The sequence below is a fragment of the Armigeres subalbatus genome, unplaced genomic scaffold, assembly GCF_024139115.2.
Source record: "Armigeres subalbatus isolate Guangzhou_Male unplaced genomic scaffold, GZ_Asu_2 Contig1318, whole genome shotgun sequence".
NCBI classification, from domain to species: Eukaryota; Metazoa; Arthropoda; class Insecta; order Diptera; family Culicidae; genus Armigeres; species Armigeres subalbatus.
The window spans coordinates 28,015-47,500 of record NW_026942086.1 but is presented as its reverse complement, the minus strand read 5'-3'; the positions used below and the strand labels follow the sequence as shown (position 1 = coordinate 47,500).

Here is a 19,486-nt window from a genome sequence, read left to right as displayed (position 1 = left end):
AATAATGTTAAATTCAACGTCGCCATATCAACTGTCATACAAACCTGAAACGACCTGCGCACGGTAAGTCTCTATTCAAACCAGCCCAAACCATTGGATGACATCCAAATTATAAATCATAATCAACTGAGCGTGGCGAAGCAAAATTATTTTTGAGCCACCCTACTTATTAGTTTGCTGCTGGCGGTGCCGGTGCACCGCGGTGTTTACATTCGCTCCGCGATCAGTTTTTAATCGTTTTTTTCGGGCAAAACTAGCAGTTTATACTAAGTTTTCGGTTCAAATAAGTGACTGATTTCAAAAAGTGGTGTTTCATTTGCATTCTATCAACATTTCGGGCTGCTCATGTGCGGAGCAGTGAGTAAAAACTTGATTTTTCCAATGCCCTTTGAGAAGAAGTGAAGTGCAGTGATGAACACACCAAATCGCAAACGGCTGTTAAATTGGCACGAAACTGCTGATTTATGCTACAATTCGAGCCGGAATACATAGGATTCATTGGAGAAACATGTTCATTATCACGGGAAGTAAGGAAATATGCTGTGAACAGGTTAGTAATTTGAATATTAAACTTTTGTTCGATGCTTCTTTGATGCATTCGAATGTTGGTGGGAGAGGAGTGCGGGAGGTGTGGGGTTGGCCCGTGGAAGGTCCGGTGCCATATTGCCCTAGCAGCACACATATTCCACATAAATTACTGCAACTCATATGTGACCAGATTTAGTCGCAATCAGGTTGCTGCAACCAGATTTGCCTGACTTGTGCTGCTCGGGTGGCTGCCATCGTGGTACTCTTCCAACTATGTCCTTAAAAGTGAATGCATTCCCGTGTTTCTACCTCAGAATGGGTTGGCATTGATAACCCAAGTTGATATGGACGGGGTTCAGCCAAACAGCACCAAGCGGCTTTTTGACTGACTTGTAATATTTTGTTCGCACAAAAAAAAAACGGGAATAATTTCATATCAATTCATATGCAAATTTGATGTATGATATCCTCAGTTATGGGGTTGGCCATATAGAATTCGAATGCCCTGCAAGTATGCAAGCCAGTCATACGAGTTGATTTATTGAGCTCTCTGCAAACATGTCATCAACCTCCAGCAGTGGATCAGTGAATGCATCGAACACCGACCAACGACGCATGAGCAGTAGTACTCAAGAGACTGCGTAGCCAGCTCGTTTTATGTGGGATTTTAATTTATGTGCGATTTGAATAACCATTCCCGTCCGGTTTGAGATTAAGCCGAGGCTAGTCGTCGTCCTACCTAATCAGTCAAATTATCCGCGACCCTTGACTAGGTGCCCAAGCCAATAAGGCGGGTGCGTAGATGGATGCAGTATGTAGTGCAATTATAGCGAGTGTAGATTGAATAACTAGAGTAAATGTCGATGCTCAACGACACATGCCGTGGTAGTAAAAACACGAATGTCTTAGGATTGTTCGTTTTCCCTGGCATAGCATATGTATGTCATAATTGGGTGCGCTTGTTATCAGCAGGGAAATTATATTGATTTGTAATAATTGAGCGTCAACTAATGGTTCATTATAATGTTTTTATTTTATTCGAAATTTTACCATGATAAACATTGAAGTCCAATCTAAGAAATAAGAGTATGAAATTCCATATGATGTACGAAGGGTGACGTAGGAACCACGCAGTTAATCTGTAACTACAATTTTGTGATTTTTGCCGTATTTGCCTTTCTTGTATACTAAGTACTATATACGTAAAGGCTATATATTCGCTAAAAAAAAACTTTTTATAGGAGGCCCGGTGACCCATAGTGTTATATACCAATCGACTCTGTTCGTCGAGTTGAGGTGATGTGTGTGTGCAAAACTGCTTGGGGATTGGGCGCTGGGGATCACGCCTGCTAAGTTACCTTTCACGATTAGGTAATCCTTGCTTCTATGGAAAGTGATGCGAGGAAAAACCTCGACTGAGGGAAAAAACTTAATTTACTTGTTTTGTTACCTTGCTTCCCCTCGGACCGCAAGATAAAACTGTCTACTTCATGGATTCTACCATTCGAACTTTCCATCTTTCCATCCTATCCGTGTCTTTGTCTAAACTTCTCCGGTACTACCAATATGTTTTACTTCGGAGAAGTCGGCCTGTTGTGCTGTTCAGCAGCACTCCTTTGTACTATCACCGGTGTACCCAGCCTTGAAGTGACTATTGTCTCGGCGACTTCAGCAGCTTATTCTTCACAATCTACTCGGTCTCGTCCCAACGGCGAATCTAACCTACTCCAACAAAACGGGAAGGAGGTTCTTCCGAAGCCAACCAGCCGAGTGCTAGGGTTAGCCCAGCGATTCCAGAGGAGCAGGGCGTCCGGTTCACTGGTGACCTGTCGACCCGTAACTGGTTGTATTTCATCGCGAACTACTCGGTCTAGTCTCCGATTTTAACTTTTTTAGGCAACCGCAGACTCAGGACTCCATCGTACATCCCGTTCCAAAGAGTTAGACCGAGAATGGAGCCTTGAGGAACACCCGCTGTTACCCGCATCGACTTACGCCCTTCGTTAGTGTCGTACACCAACACTCTGCTCTTCAGGATATGGCACAGGTAACTAGGACCCGCATTCTATACAACGCTGATGCGATGGCTTCGAAGCTGGCACTATTGAACGCATTTTTTACGTCTATTGTTACCACTGCGCAATATCGATCTCCTCTTCGCTTCTGTTTGGACGCCTTCTCAGCGCTCTCGAGCACTGTTCGAATTGCATCCACCATCAATACTCCTTTGCGGAACCCAAACTGCATCTTCGTCCGCGCTCGCCCTCCATACATTTCGCAAGCCTATTCAGGATAATCCCCTCCAGGAGCTTCCCGAATGTGTCAAACAGACATATAGGTCTGTACGAAGCCGGATTACCCGGAGGCTTTCCTAGCTTCGGCAGCAACACCAGCTTCTGGATCTTCCACATTTCTGGGAAGTTGCCTTCGTCCAGGCATTTTTGCAGCACCCTTTCTGAACATATCCGGACATGCCACGAGCGTAGCTTTCAGCGCCGCGTTCGGTATTATATCCGGACCGGGGGCTTTCTTCGTCTGCAGGCGCTTCGCCGCTTCTGCAAGCTCCTCATTGGACACTTGTTGGTTCTCAGCGCTTTATATAGGAGTACGTAGTGTAAAAGCGTGGCCAAAACTATGTCAATCATTTCTCGTCTTTAAATGCATACAATAAGCAGTAAAGCATATTCTATTTTGTTTTTGTGCTCTTTGTAAAGATGTAGCAGTGATATATGATCACTAGCGGGGTCAGTTATTGTTATTTGATAGAGCACCACTTGGCACAAGAACGCTGACTTTGAGAGCTACAGCGTGCTTGCGACGAGTGGTGCCTACCTCTGACTCCCTCAATGAGAATGATTTTTATGATAATCTTCATTCTTCAATTATTACCTACTAAATTTTCCGAAAAGATGTACTTTGTTTGTTCACTTCGACTATATATATTTGTAATCGGATAATGTTAATGTCCCTGGATAATGCATAGATATTACACTGGAGCAGATCAAATAAATTCGAAGTACAAATCAACCGCTTAAAAACTTTTTACATCCGAAAAATGCGTATGTTTTTTATGGATCGTTCATCAAAGTCTAACTGGAAGCAACCATTTATGCGAACTTAGTCGCTCAAAATCATAAATTACCTTAATTAAATATTTAGAAAAATCTAACTGTTTTTGCAAACTTCACTATATTAAAATAAAAACAATTCACGATTGCGTGAGGGTGCGTGAAATGTTTTTCGTGGAGCTAATTAAAGAAGCTCCAATCTTTCCAACGCTGACTATTTTGTTGCTTGTTCGTGTTTGGAACATAATCAAAAGTTTTATTTTGTAAATCATATTTTTGTAAGAAAGGTAGAAAAAAGCTATAAATTAATATCATCATTAAGGATCACTTGAAAACAATTTTAGATCGAATCACGCTTGAAAACGTTTTACATACCCTTTTTTTAAGTATCTGTATTGATTTTCACCTTGAAAATGATATACCTTGCGGGACCCGAAATCCGTCCACCTCATGAGATATCAATAAATTAAAAGAGGTTAAAGGTAATTATTGTAGAAATAATTAATCTTATCCTGTTCAGATACTTGGCAGTGAGCTTTTAGGGCATAGAATTGGAAAGAAGGCTTTGAAATTAAAACAACAAAAATCAAAAACACATCTCCACCCACCAAACGCGCAGTTTGTGCCGCCATTTTGTTTTCGGGTAGAGCATAATTGCACCAAAAGTGACTGTGTTTTAATTGCTAATTGTGAATCATTACATAAGATAAGCGGAATACAAATCGAAGGCATCGCTTCTCAAGGTGCGCATCGAGCTGTTTACAGTGGTAGTTTAGTCAATCAGACTGTTTCAATTTAAATATTTAGTTAAAAAATAGCTGTACGGATTTTGATCCTTTGATTTGAAATCCGTCCACGGTGGACGAATTTCGAGTCAGGAGTAGCTGATTTAATTCATTATTTTATAATGTTTTTCGAAGTTTTTAATGAGCAAATGTGAAACACTTCAAAAGTAGAAGCCTTCATGCCCCTGTGTCAATGACAAACGTTTTATTTACATTCGATTCCTATTTTCCAATGACTTTTTCATATACTAAGGTGCTTCAGTGTACGGATTTCGATGCCGCACGGTAAATGTATCATCGTGTTGGCCTCACGATATAGAAAAATCGCAGCAATCGACGTGATGTCAATTATAGACTCCCGTCTCTCCGAAATGTGCGCACGGAGCCTTAATTGCACAATCGTACATCTAGCTTCTCTAGAACTTCTGCAGGACATATCCTCTTATGTTGCTCACTCTACTGCCCCTTCTCCACAGCCCAGGCATTAAAGTAAACTGCTATGACTACTGGCCTTCGTCCGATCAGGTTGTCGGTTAACTGATACATTATATGGCTGACCGTGCATAGCAGCTGCACACAAAGACGCCGTTGATTTTGGCAATCACGAAGACTTGACATGAACTCCCCACCACTTCTTGAATTGAGAATTTGCCCATAACTTGTATCGCAGCCATTCCCGAACTATCTGTCATCCGGTTGCCGTTATCATGAGGAACTCGATACGGCTCTGCAATTATCGCGACATCGCACTTTGTTACCGTTGTTGACTGCCACAAGAGTTGCTGTGCGGTTTCGCAGTGATTCAGGATTATTTCCACTATTGTTGACCTGCGATCGCCCTCCTGTAGGCAGGGAATTTGTAGCCACCCGTCTGATGGTCATTTCCATCCTTTGGTGTGCAAAGCATGCACCTGGGTCTTTGCGTGCAATCTTTCGTAAAATTACATGTTTCCTCGCATTTCCAACACATGTTGGATCTGTCCGGACCTTTACAAGCCCCTGCCCGGTGTCCGAAGTCCAAACATTTGAAGCATCTCTCCGCTTGTTTATTCACTGGCAGAGCGGCTTTAAATGGGCATTTAGACCAACCAACAGTCAGTTTGTCTCCCGTAGAGCCTTATCAGCAGCGGTTACTGGCAGACGAATTATCGCTGTTTGTGTTCCTACGAACGCTTTCCTTATTCGGATTGTCATTTGCACCTCGTGACTTCAGAGCATTCTAAAGCTCTTCTTCCGACGTGATCTCGTCTAAATCCCTGCACATAATTATCATCTCTGGGGTCAGGGATTTAACTTCTGCCTCTGCGCCCAGCGATTTTGCAATGCGCTCCTGCATAATCGAGCAATCGACCGCAGGGTCCTTCTTAAACTCGAAGAGGATCTCTCCGATTTGTATGCGCCTTCGGATCTTCTCTAACCTTCTTGAGGAGCGCTGCATACGTCCTTGCGTCGTTCGGCTTGACGAGTACGGCTTCCCCGTTTGGTGGCTTCTGACGAGGCGGAGACTTTTCTTTCTTGTTCTGCTCTATTTTTCTCGCTTCTTTCCGTTTGAGCTGTCTATTTATGTTGTCCTTCTGGCCAACTACGGTACTCCATCCTGCTCATTGTGAAGTAGCGTCTGTCTCTACGACGGCGGCAGCGTCGTCCCCCGTTTGCTTTTTTAGACCGCCTGGTCTCTCGTCTCCCGGAGAAGTTCTGGCCCTTTTGGGAGTCATGGAGACTGATGTTCTTTCCACCCCAGCCAACTTTTCTTTCCTCTCCTTCTTAGGTTATAACGGAGTAGTTGTGCCGATATGTTTCTATTTCGGCGGAGCTAAGGCAGCAGGAGCCTTAGCCAGCGCTAATGTGCGCTCCGCTGCATCGACCCTCACACTATAGGATTTCGGGCGGTCATTAATCGAAAATGTCATGTCTTCCGAATTATTTTAAAATATTTTCTCTCCATTGTCAATACTCTAATTAAGAGAAATTCTGAATTTGAAGTCTCTAGGTGCACTAGTTCCAAAGATATAAGGTGTCAAAGTCAGAAATGGGTAAAAAAGTTAACAAATTTCCTGAAAAAATATTTTACTTTCAACTATTTATTGAAATATGTTAATACATCATTACAAAGGTAATTGTATAAGCTTTAAAATGGTATGCAAAAACTAATGGTTACATTGTGAAAAAAAAATGAAAAAAATGCGGAAACAATATTTTTTTCCAAAAACGACGCTATTTTCAACTTTGATAGTGAAGAACTTTTTTCCTCAGAAATCCCCGGGTTCTTTTATGATGCACATCAAGGACGAAGCTTCGACTAAAATTTCCTGAAATAATTTCTTGCCAGTATTTGCAATTAACAGAGTTAAATCACTTTGATTTTTTTCATTTATTTTTTTTTACTGTGTTTTGCCTCTCTCGTACTCCAAGGTTAATGCTCATTCCAAAACGAATGTTTGATAGAAGGCCCGGAGATCCGTAGTGGTATATATCAACTAACTCAGCTCGAAGAATTGCGGTGCTGTCTGTATGTGTGTGCATGCGCGTCTGTATGTATGTGCGCAAATCGCCATTTAGACGCTTATTTGTGTACGATTTTCTCGCAACAAGTTTCATTCGACGGAAATCTAGTCCCATCGTTTCCTATTGAAAATGGGCCAGACTGAACTATGGGCTCAAAGGGTATGGTCAAAATACATGTATTGGTAATAACTTCGACTTTATTTATAACAATTTTTTAACTTTTCAAAGGAGTGAATGAATAAAACCCCCAATACAATGCAGCACAACGGTAACGGTAACGGAATTTATATATTTCCTGTCAAATTTTACTGGTTCCGTCGCCATTCCGCTGAATTGCGTTTGGGGCTTGAGTGGTTTGAGTCATTTCCTAAACCTATTTTTCTGAGCTATTCATTAGCTACTGATGGAGAACTAAATATGAGGTTTCATAGTATGTAAATATTTATAAATCTCATGGAATCAATAATTCCTGACATGTTTATTGCAAAAGTAAAGACGAACAATATCTTAGTTAGTACGGAGAGTATGAAATTCTTGCTAGTGTTCATGAATGTCTGGCTAAAGGTAGGGAAATATTTATTCACTCATCTACACTTTGAGGTTCACTGGCTGAACAACCAGCGGAAAGTCAATATAAAAAAGAAGAAATTTAGAACTCATAACGCAAGAAAATGATTAAGAGATGCAAATGTTGACATTATTCTTCGTGCCTTACATGAATCAGTTCTATTTTAATCTCGATTTGGATAACGAGGAGACATTGGAAAAAAATTCACTTAGTTATTCTTATGCCATGCGTAATTTTGTAATATTTGAAGATTTTTAAAAGTTCTTTATCCTCTGATACTTTAGATGAATTCATGTCATCTTCCATCGTTGATGGAATTGAAGAAAATATCATTAAAGATTTAAACCTTCACACAGAAAAGAATGATGCTATATATAACTTGTAGAAATCATGAAAACAAATCAAAAATAATTTAAATAGTGTTGTTATTCAAATTGAAAGAAATTTGCTTTTCGGAACAATGGAGCATTGTGGAATGAATGAATGTTCACATTTTTGAGAATATATTATTCTCATTTATTTTTGAATAACTTGTACAAATGTCATGGGATTGCGATTTCTAATTTGCTAATACCCTTTTTCAAAAGTTATTTCCAATTCTGATTCTTTAAGAAAATTGTTTAACTATTTTTTAGTGGAATGTTTTCACTGTCATAAGACGAGTTTAGTAAAATTCCATTTTATTCCACCAACTCGTATTAGTTCTACATATACGTATTTCGACCTGTTAGGACGTCTTCAGTGTCTCGTACTTTACTCGTTCTTGACTTCTGATTCTTTGATTAACATTTAATGCTTTAGGATCCTTCAGAACCTAGTACTTTGTCAAACAGATTGTTCTAAATACAAATTGTGAGGCATGAGAGTAAGAACAAAAAAATATCACCGAATGTCATGAAATTAATGTCTTTTAACATTAATTCGGTTCTCTCGCCGCCAACTTCAGATTTAGAGCAATGAAAAGTTATTAGATTTATTGGTAGGGGAGGCGTTTTGTTACTTTCTTCCCACAAAAATGATTACCTTCCGCAAAAAATATACAAAAATATATAGACGACAGTCCACAAATGAGGATGGAGAAGGGGGAGGGTTCATGATGTCCATAAATTGCTGTACTTAGTTTTGTACAACCCCCTTCCTTCTCCTCAAGAAAACATATAAAATTAAACTTCCTAAATTGGATTGCTTTGTCACGTTAATCGAATTTATGAAAAAAAATATTACGTAATTCATAGACGATCCCTAAAGGGGGGGGGTGTTAGAAATTATATATTCATGCTATTTCGACCATACACAGCTAAAGCAAAGTGGAAAATCACTTGAAAAGTCCAATTTTATTTTTGACCGCTCGCTTGTATGGGGATCCCCCATAGTGCCTCAGCACTATGCTGTATCGAATTCATTCACTGCCGATGCCAGCGCCTTTCGGATCTTGTGAACCATGTCCTTAATCTCCTTATGGACGTTGTTCCTGCCATCCACGAAATTGTGAAGCTCCTCCAGCAATCTCTTTGCTGTCACTATTTTCGGCTTTTCTCACCAACCCACTACTGGCGAACGGGTTCGCCGCTCCTGCGTCTGCTTCTGCGTGATTTGTTGAATTACTCATTCTATAGGGTTCCCCTCCAAACCGTTATCTCCACCCATCGTACATCGATGATCCATGGATTGTCTTTGCAAGCAGTGAGGTCTATGCAAGGGTTGACTTGACTTAAATTCGTTTATTTTTCAATTTTTGTATAGTACAGTATTTTAAAAACAATTCAAGTGGTTGGCCACAAGGCCCTTCAACTTTAGTCTCTTTTTTAAGGTTATTTTCAATAAAATTTCAAAAGATTATCTAGCTTGATTTACCATATCATCCTTTAGGAGGAATTGATTATTTCAGAAATTTGATAACCTAACTACTATGTACACTAATATTTACAATAAAAATTTGATAACCTAGATTGGAACTAGCGCCCTAATTGGAGCCTGATCCGAATGCAAGCAACGGACCCTAAACTTTTCTTTACACTCACCAAAGCGTTCATGTAAGGTTTTTATTCCGGCCAGACGGTGGACCTCGGATGTTCTTGTCCTGGGAGGGGTGTTGAGGATCATCCTCAGGAATTTGTTTTGGACCCGTTGAAGTTTGAGGTGGTGGGTTTTAGCGCAGCTCTCCCAGACCGGCATGCCATATTCGATCACAGGGAGGATGATTTGCTTGTAGACAGCAAGCTTATTTTTCAGGGACAATGACGACCGGCGGTTGATCAAAGGGTACAGTAGTTTCAACAAAACGTTACACTTTGTCACCGTTTTGTCAACCTGTTGCCTGAAAATAAGTTTGCTGTCGAGGGTCAAGGTAGTCGGCCTCATTGGCCCATTCCACAGTCGTGCCATTGAGGATGATTTTACAGTCCCCAGGCGGAACATGTTTAGGGGATTTGGAGTGGGGGAAAATGATGACCTGGGTCTCACCGCGTTGATACAGATCTTCCAGCTGGTGAGGTACTCTGTCAGGGCATCCAGGCCTCGTTGGAGTTTTGCCACTAGCGCTCTGATCACTCTACCGTTGTAGACGATGGAGGTGTCATCTGCGAACAGAGACAGAATGCCGCCTTCTGGAGGTTCTGGCATGTCGGAGGTGAACAGATTGAAAAGCAGGGGCCCGAGGATACTGCCCTGGGAGACGCCTGCAACGATGTTGTGCGCATTGGAACTCGCTCCGCTGATTGAGACCCGGAATGTCCTTGCCGACAGGTAATTGTTGATGATTTTCACCAGGTAGCTGGGAAGATTGTAGCGTTGTAGTTTGTACACCAGGCCATCATGCCATACATTATCAAATGCCTTCTCGACATCGAGTAAGGCCATGGCGGATGCTTTCGAGACAAACTTGTTCCGTCTGAGGACGTTGGTAACTCGGGTCAGTTGGTGTACAGTTGACCGACCGCGTCGGAAACCAAACTGTTCCTCGAGCAAGATGTTGAGATTTTCGGCAGACTCAAGTAACCGGTGATGAATAGCTTTTTCGAATAGCTTGGATAATCCTGAGAGAAGGCTGATGGGACGATAGCTTTTGGGTGAGGAAGGATCCTTCCCAGGCTTCCGGATGGGGATTACTTTCGCTGACTTCCAGGCCGATGGGAAGTAGCTGAGCCGGAGACACTGATTGAAGATCAGCGAGAGGTGCTCAAAGAACGGCGCACTCATGTGTTTGAGCTCGAGATTCAGGATGCTGTCGAAGCCTGGGGCCTTCATATTCTTCGATGATTTGATATAGGCCGTCAATTCACCAGCTGAGATCTCCAACTCCTCCGAGAAGTCGTTGGGAATCAAATGGATGTTGTTAGCATGCTCGTTGACGGCTGCTTCGTGTGGACTGACGATGTTCTGCCCAAGATTGTGTGAGCTGACGAAGTGACGACCTATTTCAGTGACCTTCTCTGCAGGAGTTATCAAGCGATCCTTAGAGCCATTATTGTCTAGTGGGATCAAAGGTGGAATGGGCCGAGGCTTGGATTTTAGAATTTTGGTCATTTTCCAGAACGGCTTAGCATAATCTGGGAGAGTGCGGATTTTATTCGAGAAGTCGTTATTTTTGAGGTCCACCATTCTGGCCTTGATAATTTTTGTGATTCGATTGCAGCGTGCCTTAAGCTCAGGCAGTCCAGTACGCTGAAACCGCCTGCGAGTGACATTCCGCAATCGAATCAAATCTTTGGTGAGTGTATCGATGTTTAAGGAGTTGCTTACCTGCCGAGCCGTCGGTACGTGTTGCTCTCGGGCCGCCGTGATCGCCTCCTCGATAGCGCACAGCTGGCGGTCGATACTTTCCGGCGTCTCCGGACGCACCTCGTAGTCGACGGTGTTATCGACGCACTGCTGGAAACGCTGCCAGTTCACTCGGTGGTAGTTCCGCCGTAACTGCTGGTGCCGATTGACCGAGGAGCCCAGTTCCGCCACCACCGGATAGTGATCCGAACTGAGCTTCTGGTATACAACCGGCTGCGAGACGTGGTCACTCAGGTTTGTTACGTAGAGGTCGAGCGTTGCGTGGGCACCGGACCGACTCATCCGAGTGGGGGAATCCGGGCTTAGGATCGTGTAGTGGCCTTCCTCCATGTCGTTGCTCCAGATGGTGCCGTTTCGATTGCCGCGACTGTTGCCCCAGGCTTGATGTTTGGCATTCAAGTCGCCGGCAATGATATACTGGCCTTACCTCCGCGTCAGCTTGACGATGTCCCTCCGAAGGGCAGCCGATGATCCATCGCCGGCTTTGGCTTGCGTTGGACAGTACGCCGCGATGAGCGCGATTGTGCCGACCGAAGTGGTGATTTCGACACCGATGGCCTCGATGACACTGAGCTGGAAGCTTGGAAGCAGACGACAGTTGATGTTGTAGCGAAGAGCGATGGCCACACCACCTCCCTGGTCGGCCGGTCGAGTCGCACGATGCGGAAGTCCGGGATGTTGATGTTCACCTCCGGTTTTAGGTGCGTTTCGGTGATGAACGCCACGTCTATTTCCTTCGCCTCAAGGAAATCCTTCAGCTCGATTGTTTTGCTCTTTAGCGAGCAAGCGTTCCAGTTGACCAGGCCCACCTTAGCAGCCATTTTCAATGATGAATATGCTAAGAGTGAAGACCTGGTCGAAGCTGGTTTTGCAGCCGCGCAGCCGACTTGCGAGCTGCGCGAAGATCGGCATAAATTACTCCGGAGTGTACAGCGGGGCAGATTCTTCCGGTGGGACGGCTTCGTTCTCCGACTGGCGATGGAACCCAGGAGGGAGCGGGGCCATTCGCTGGTGGATGGTGCCGACGATGCTGGAGCTTGGACCGATACAGCTGCCGCTGCCAGTCGCTTGTGCGGCTGTAACGGTGGGAGTATTGGAATCACACGACGGGGAGCAGGGATGGCTGGAAAGTTCACCTCGTTGATTACAGGAACACGGTTCTTCTTCGGCATGGTCCTGGTGGAAGCCTTCTTCCGGATTTCCAGGAACTCGGCTCGCTTTGGGCAGCCCTTTGTGGCGGCCCGATGTTTGTCGCCACAGTTGGCGCACTTGGGATCGGCCACCTCCATTTTGTCGCACTCGTCAGTCGGATGGGGTTCGCCACACTTGTTGCAGCGCGGCTTCATGCGGCAGTTCCTGGTGCCGTGCCCGAAATTGAAGCAGTTGGTGCATTGCGTTACATCGCGGTACACTGGCCGATATCGCTCCCAGTCAACGACGGTGTAATTTATAACGCCAACCAGCTTCAGGTCCTTCCAGGTAGTGGAGCCGTGCTCCAGATGGATCAGGTAAAGCTGGTCGCGATATTTCCTCGCCTTGTCGTGACGAGCGATCTTGTGGACGGCTACTGGCTTCAGTCCGCAACTTTCAAGCTCTGGTTGGAGCTCTTCCTCCTTCATGTCGTGAAGTCCTCGCAGCAAAGCCTTGAGCGGCTTCGTGCCGGGATGGTCATGAGTGTAGTACTCATACTTGTGGACCTCGAGGAACTCCACGACGGATTGATGATGGTCCCGGTTGGCCGGCATCACTTTCACGCCCTCGCTGCAGAGCCGAAAAGTACATTTCAGCCCCTTAGCGATCAGCTGGCGAATTTTTGGGCGTAAATCCGGCGGATCGCCGTTCACAAACACGGGCGGGCACTTCTCCTTCCGCTCCGGTTGCACCTGCGGCAGTTGCGATTGCTGCTTCTTCCTCTTTTTCGGCGGATTGCCGGCGTTATCAAGCGGCAACGGCGAGAACACGTTGCTCTGCAAAAGCTGCTTGGAGGGGTTACCCGCGCCTCCAAGAGCAGTGCGCTTAGGCACTTTTCCAGCGACCGAATCGGCCACCGAGTCTCCCATGACGGGTCCGGGAGAAAATAACGCCAACGCGACAAGCGAAAACGTAAACAGCGAACGAACGAAAAAAAAAACACTTCGAAAAAATGCGCGAGCAAAAAACACGTCCGTACGTGTTGCTGTCTCGAACTGGAATGAGCAAGGGTTGACACGGAAGCTCTTATATGGCCGTGTTCAGAGCCGATCGCGCAATCGGGAAAATCTCAACCGAGCCTAGTTAATTGGTGGACGAGTATTGAACGTATTCGGAGGACTGCTAGTTTCTTTTTTACCGGGACGGAGGCGGCCGCCATTTTAAGCCGGTGTCACCCTTCCTTACTCAGGGAGTAGAACAGCACGACCATCAGCCCAAAATCGTCGTTTCCGATAGACTATCCAGATAATGTTCGTTGTCATAAGCCGTGACCAGTATACCAAAATTAAGACCTTACTGGTATCGATCCTAATGTGCCGGTTGGCACTCCCGTTGATAGGCTGAAGTGCTTTGGAAGAGGCACGAGTCGCTTGTACAGAGCTGTAGTTTTTGTAGAGATTCAACAGAGCCCGCTGTCAAACGTCCTCTCGGCAGATTCCGCTTGGGCTGGCTGGGAATCAGTGAACTGGTACCAGGACCGAGTCATTTTCCGAGGGAAACGCCATGTGAATGTGTGCAATTGTGCATGGGTGTGAGTATGTGTGTGTATGTACGCAAAAAGTCTCGCTCATTTTTCAGGCACTTACCCTTAACCGACCATCCTAGTTCGGGAAGATGGACCTTTCGGGTGGATGAGCTTTTCGGAAAAATGGGATTCGAACATTAGTTACATTCGGGCGAATAAAAATCCGACAAGTGTCATATTGTATAGCACATGTATCCCAAAAGAGCAATAAAATCATGTGCATTTCCATAAACAGAAGAAGGAACACCTATGGAAAATGTGGTTAGTTTAATTGATTATTTTTATAGTGAAGAATTTTTCGATCACTAAAAGTTTCCTCCTGGTCGGGGTGGGAATCAAACCCACACTCCATAGCGATTGACGTCGCTAACCGCACGGCCACGTAGACCACTTAATGAATCATTCTAAATGATATTTTTCTTATTTGAACAATGCTTAGTTTTTATATGTAATTTTGACATTCTCAAATGTTGATTCCAGTTTTTGGCAAGTTCATTTGTCTGCAGAAATGTTTCATTATCAATGAAAATTATCCATTAAATATTTGCTTTCACCCTGATTTCTACATTTTTTATAAAATCTATTTCAATTTTCAACAATAGATTGAAAATTGTTGTTCTTTCAGCACTTCCACAGTTATTATCTGCGATTATCTTCTAAGCCAGGTTACCATTTTTGAACGATTCTGGAACCATAAGCCCACTGTTTCCACATTGTAAATTATATTAGGTATGTTCAAAGTATAAAGTAAACCCACCTTTGATTCTATTGGCGGATGGATGGCGCTGGTTGGCGTTGGCACCGGTGTGGATGTGTCCTGCTTCTGGATGGTGATCATTTCCATCGATAGGTGAAGCCGCGCCAGTTCAGGTTTGGTTTTGCCATCGCTGATCATCACCATTCCGGTGCGTGTCTATGCATGAATGAATAAATTCAATATTATCCTAATATAACGTTTATAGCAACAAGAAAAGTTACCTTCAAATTCTGATCGAATTTCTCTTCAATCGGAGTGGCCATTTTGGTGGTTGCGTTAATCTTCATATTTCCTGTGAAAAAAAAAATTTAAAAAAGATTAATACAAATTGATAGAAGCTACGAAATATCGAGATTTCTCTAGGATTTCTAACTCGGATTTGAAAAACGCAAGGCTTTTTAGTCGAGGAAAAATTCAAATGCGTCATTCGAGTGTTCAGGGTTTTAATTAAATTGTTTTTTTTATTAAAATGTTTTGAATTTTTTTAATCATATTTTTAAGTGAAAGTAACACTTGTAATCGTAATCATAAAAATGATCACGCACTCATTTGATTCTATAAATAAGTCTAAAATATAACGCACTAGAAAAATTGTTTAGTGCAGTCAACTCGTCCGATACTGCTTCAGAGCTTGGTTCTATATTTTACCTATGACCATCGTTAACTGCGAGGAGGACAATACATCGGTATTTGAATAACTCATATGCCAGAGGGGACTTTTGACGGGTTATATTTAGATTTCTATATTGGACAGCTTTCCATCGAGCTATCTCTCAACACTACGCCGTCAGGATTATCTTCCGTTTAAGTGACCGACCGACACAATAGACAAGGTCCCTTTTCGTTTGTTACAATGATTGTGATTGTGATGATGACAACCAACGGAAAGCTTCACTGTTTTTTTTTAATTTGCACCTAACTCGAGGCACTGGTAAAATTGCTTTCTCTTGTCATGCAGAAAAACAAGGCCGTCGCCGATGAATGGAAAAGTCAGATGGACACTTTATAGCTCTGACAATGGTATCCCGCCCCGCTATGTCCTCTCGGTGGAACGAAGGCGGTTCATTAATTGGCGATGACAAATCTGTACTATGAATAAATCCTACTTCCAGCACCAAACCAAGGAGCGTCATGCTCAAAAATAAAAAAAAAATGTTATTTTATATACAATGACTCGCCTTTTTTTTTGGCTCTTAGTTTCGACTAATTTCAATTTGCATTTCAATTAAGGGGTTCTTATTCTTTGGCCAATTTTGAAAATCTATAAAGAGACCATTGGTTTTTGATAAGTGACTATGATAAACCAAGGATAGTTCCGATCATTTAGTAATTTGGGATCGAGCCCAGTAGTATTTTGCCTTATTTGATTTTGGGCAAAGCATTTGCCGAGTCTCAGCATTAAAATATAAATAAATGTTTAATTTAACACACAATTCCTAAGTAATGAATTTATTATAGGTATACGTTAAAAAGGTAAAAAATAATCCATTCATTACAACCTATTTGTTAAAACTTCCAATCTCGTGACGCACGACGATTGATTGAATATTAAGTGACCTAATCATGTCAACCTCATCATCGAAATCATGGCAAATTGCCAATCGTGGTAGAAGTCATAATTCAATTTTAAGCTGCCAGAACAGTAACAAATTCAATCAGTTTCTATTTTTACATCACCCGTGATTGTTCATTTACATAGTTATATTCACTATGGCACGAGGGCCCTTTTGCATGCGAGCACGAAATTTCAATATACAACGATTCACCAAGCAAGTCCATGTGGAATTTCCCTGTACCTATATCTACATTCGTTTTCAGCGCGAAAAGTACACGGCATCGTTCATATTCAAACTCGTAGCCCAGGGAGTGAAAACTTGGAAAAATCATAACCAGGAAGAGGATGTGGAAACTGGGGGCTCGTTCTGCCAGTCAATCACGTGTTATAACTCCAGGCGGCTTCGATTATGGGTGGTTGGATGGTTTCGTGATAGTGTTCTCATTAGCGTGATTTATCATGTTTTTGTTATCAAATAAATCCCGAACATACGAACCTAATCTGAGTGGGATTTTCACATAAACTGCGAACCATGGCGTATTTGCCGTAATAGTGATGTTGGTAATTGGATTGGAACGAGGACAGGTGGAACAGTCTGATAGTTGTTTTTCATGGCAGCTTAATGTGCTAAATCGTAGATCAGAATGTGTCCGATAGGGTAATTTGTGCTTGTTACGTTATTTGCACACAGCATTGGGAAGCCAGTGTAGAATAGAAAAGGGGGAAATGCAGGTAGGTTTAAGTTGGTCTCGAGTGGAAAAGACTGCGTGTTTGAAACGATAATATCGTGAACCACCGTACTGCTCCATTATTATTGAAGTCGTCAAATTAAATTTGCAGTAATGCTTTTTAAGGGCTTATTACGTTACGAATTATTTTCACACATAATATTAACGATAGGCTTTGAATTTGAATGAATAAAAATAATCAAATACCACACAATGTGATCAAAGGTAGTTTAATTCTTAAATCTGAATATAAGATAATACATAATTTGGCTAAAACTTCACAAAGTAAGCTGAAGCAGAAACGGATTCTAACATCTAGAATAGGGCCAAGAAGCTAAAATAATTAATGAGACCATTTTTGCCACTAGTGTGTCGTTAATTTCTATTTGGGTCTAAATGGGATGAAACCGTTGACGATGCGCCTAAAGAAGCACAGATTTTGCGTTTGCCGCTTGTGTGATCCTTTATTCACAAATGCTGTGGTATCCGTTTGCATATGTATGTTTGTATATTCTTTCTTTCTTTATGGATGTCTCCACGGTTTGTTAGTAGGTCAGAATTTGTGGGTTTTGTGGGTTTTAGATTTATGTATGCTCGCTACTTTGCTAAGACTAAGTTGTACCGTTAGCTTAGCAAATTATTATTAATTAATTTATTATATAGTGAAGTCGACAACGATCTCATGTTCAACATATTTTGCAACGAAAAAATAAACAATGCACTACTTTTGTGGCTACTTTTATAAAATAATCGTGAGTTGTAAAACCAAATAAAATAGATGAATGATTTTGATTGAAAGATATCGTAATATAAAAGGGGCACGACATTTCACTATTATTTACATCAAAACTACACATTTTGGATCTCTCTGGCAACGTCTCCGGTCTTACCTACTTCCCACGCCTAACGTCGTATTTTCACTTCCTGTTCCAGCAAACTTTAAACATGATAAAATAATTCACTTTGATGTTATCTTTCCTGTTGCAGCACTCTTGACTGATCTAACTACACACATGAACGTTCTCGTGCAGCAGTAAAGCCCCGTGAAGCATCATGCATCACACCAACCGCATCGTGTGTTAATAGGAAACTGCAGCGAAAATGCATCAAACGGCAAGAGCTTAACGCTGCAGCACCGCATGCAGCATCCACGCCCTTAGTTGTTGAGTTTGTTGTTTTTTTGGTCTTTCCTCTTTGGCCGTATGTTTTCAAATTCAAATTTGAACCATTAAGAGCCTACAGCATCCGTCCCTCATCGTAGCGCACCCGTTGCACAGACGAATGTCTGCATAATCCAGCTGGTTCAAATTTATTCATATTTTTTATTGATTTACTTAGTTCAATAAAATAAAGTAAATTGAGAATTTTTGAACTAAGAATATCGAGTCTTTATCCTCCTTATTGTTCAAAACTTTAGATGGCTAAGCATCTAACAAAGTGTGATTGTATGCAATACTCGTCATTAACTCAATAAAAATGCAGTCGCATTTCAATCAACTACTTCTAACGAGTTTACTTGTTTTGCTTTTAACAGAATAATTGTTCATACGAAAATGAAGATATTTAAAGAAAATTTTGATCGTAGAAGACATGCCTCAAAAAGATGTAATTGTGAAAGATTTGAGATTGTTGCTGATTTTCGTTTGATATTGTTATTAATGTTGCTTTTGTAATCGGCAGAAAGCCATTTGTTCCAGGGTTCATACTTTTCGCTTCGATGAGACAAAATCAAGTGTTTTTCGGATCGGAGGAGTATCTTTTTTCGGAGTTTGTAGTAAAAAAAATCTTTCTCCCATCTCTCTTTTCTCTATAGAGCGAACCTAGAAGATAAGCGAGAATCGTGCCTACTTGATGAATTTCTTTTTTCGTTTCATCACTTTTACTCCTCACTCACTTTCCGCGAAAATTTTCGGTAAGCAATTACAAAAGTTTTATGACCACAACAGGATTCGAACCTAGAACATCAACAAAAATGGCGATGGGATGCGGTCACTATAGCCATACCACCACGTTGACTTTTTGTAGGGATAAAGTTGTTTATTCTATAAAGGCTACTCTTTTTGCAATTGGTGATTGCAAGAAAAGGAAGAAAGGAGTGAGAAAACAGGCAAATCAACTTTTTGTGGCACTGGTAGTGAGGGTGAAATGATTATCTCTCATCAGACCGTTTTTTCCCGTAAACCGATTTCTCGGCGAAAATCAGCGTGAGGGAGCATTCCCTGCTTGTGAGAATGATTCTGAATCATGATCCCTGATTTGTTCGAAATTCACTTTGTCGAATTAAGCAAAATAAGGTTAGGCAAAAAGTCACCTAGCCGAATTCAATTTCACCGTAAACGGTTTCGCCGGACATGTTATTTGGCCGAAGACATATGACCGGGAAAAGTCGTTCGGCCGAAAATAAACGTTGGTTACCATTTTGCTGTAAAACAATTCGAGATTTTTTTTTTACAGCACGACATCTTGTGAAATGTGGCAGATCATCGAAATATATTC

At 42.3% G+C, this 19,486-nt stretch overlaps 1 protein-coding gene across 1 annotated transcript in view; it reads right to left on the bottom strand.

The window, feature by feature from the left end:
• Window positions 1-18,040, bottom strand: part of LOC134202655 (gamma-1-syntrophin-like) — a 46,410-nt gene extending 28,370 nt beyond the window's left edge. The window contains 3 exon segments of the mRNA XM_062677681.1: window positions 14,708-14,863; window positions 14,929-14,999; window positions 17,881-18,040. Of these exon segments, the coding sequence (XP_062533665.1) occupies window positions 14,708-14,863; window positions 14,929-14,994 (222 nt within the window). The 5' untranslated portion in view covers window positions 14,995-14,999; window positions 17,881-18,040.
• Between the last annotated feature and the right edge of the window lie 1,446 nt (window positions 18,041-19,486).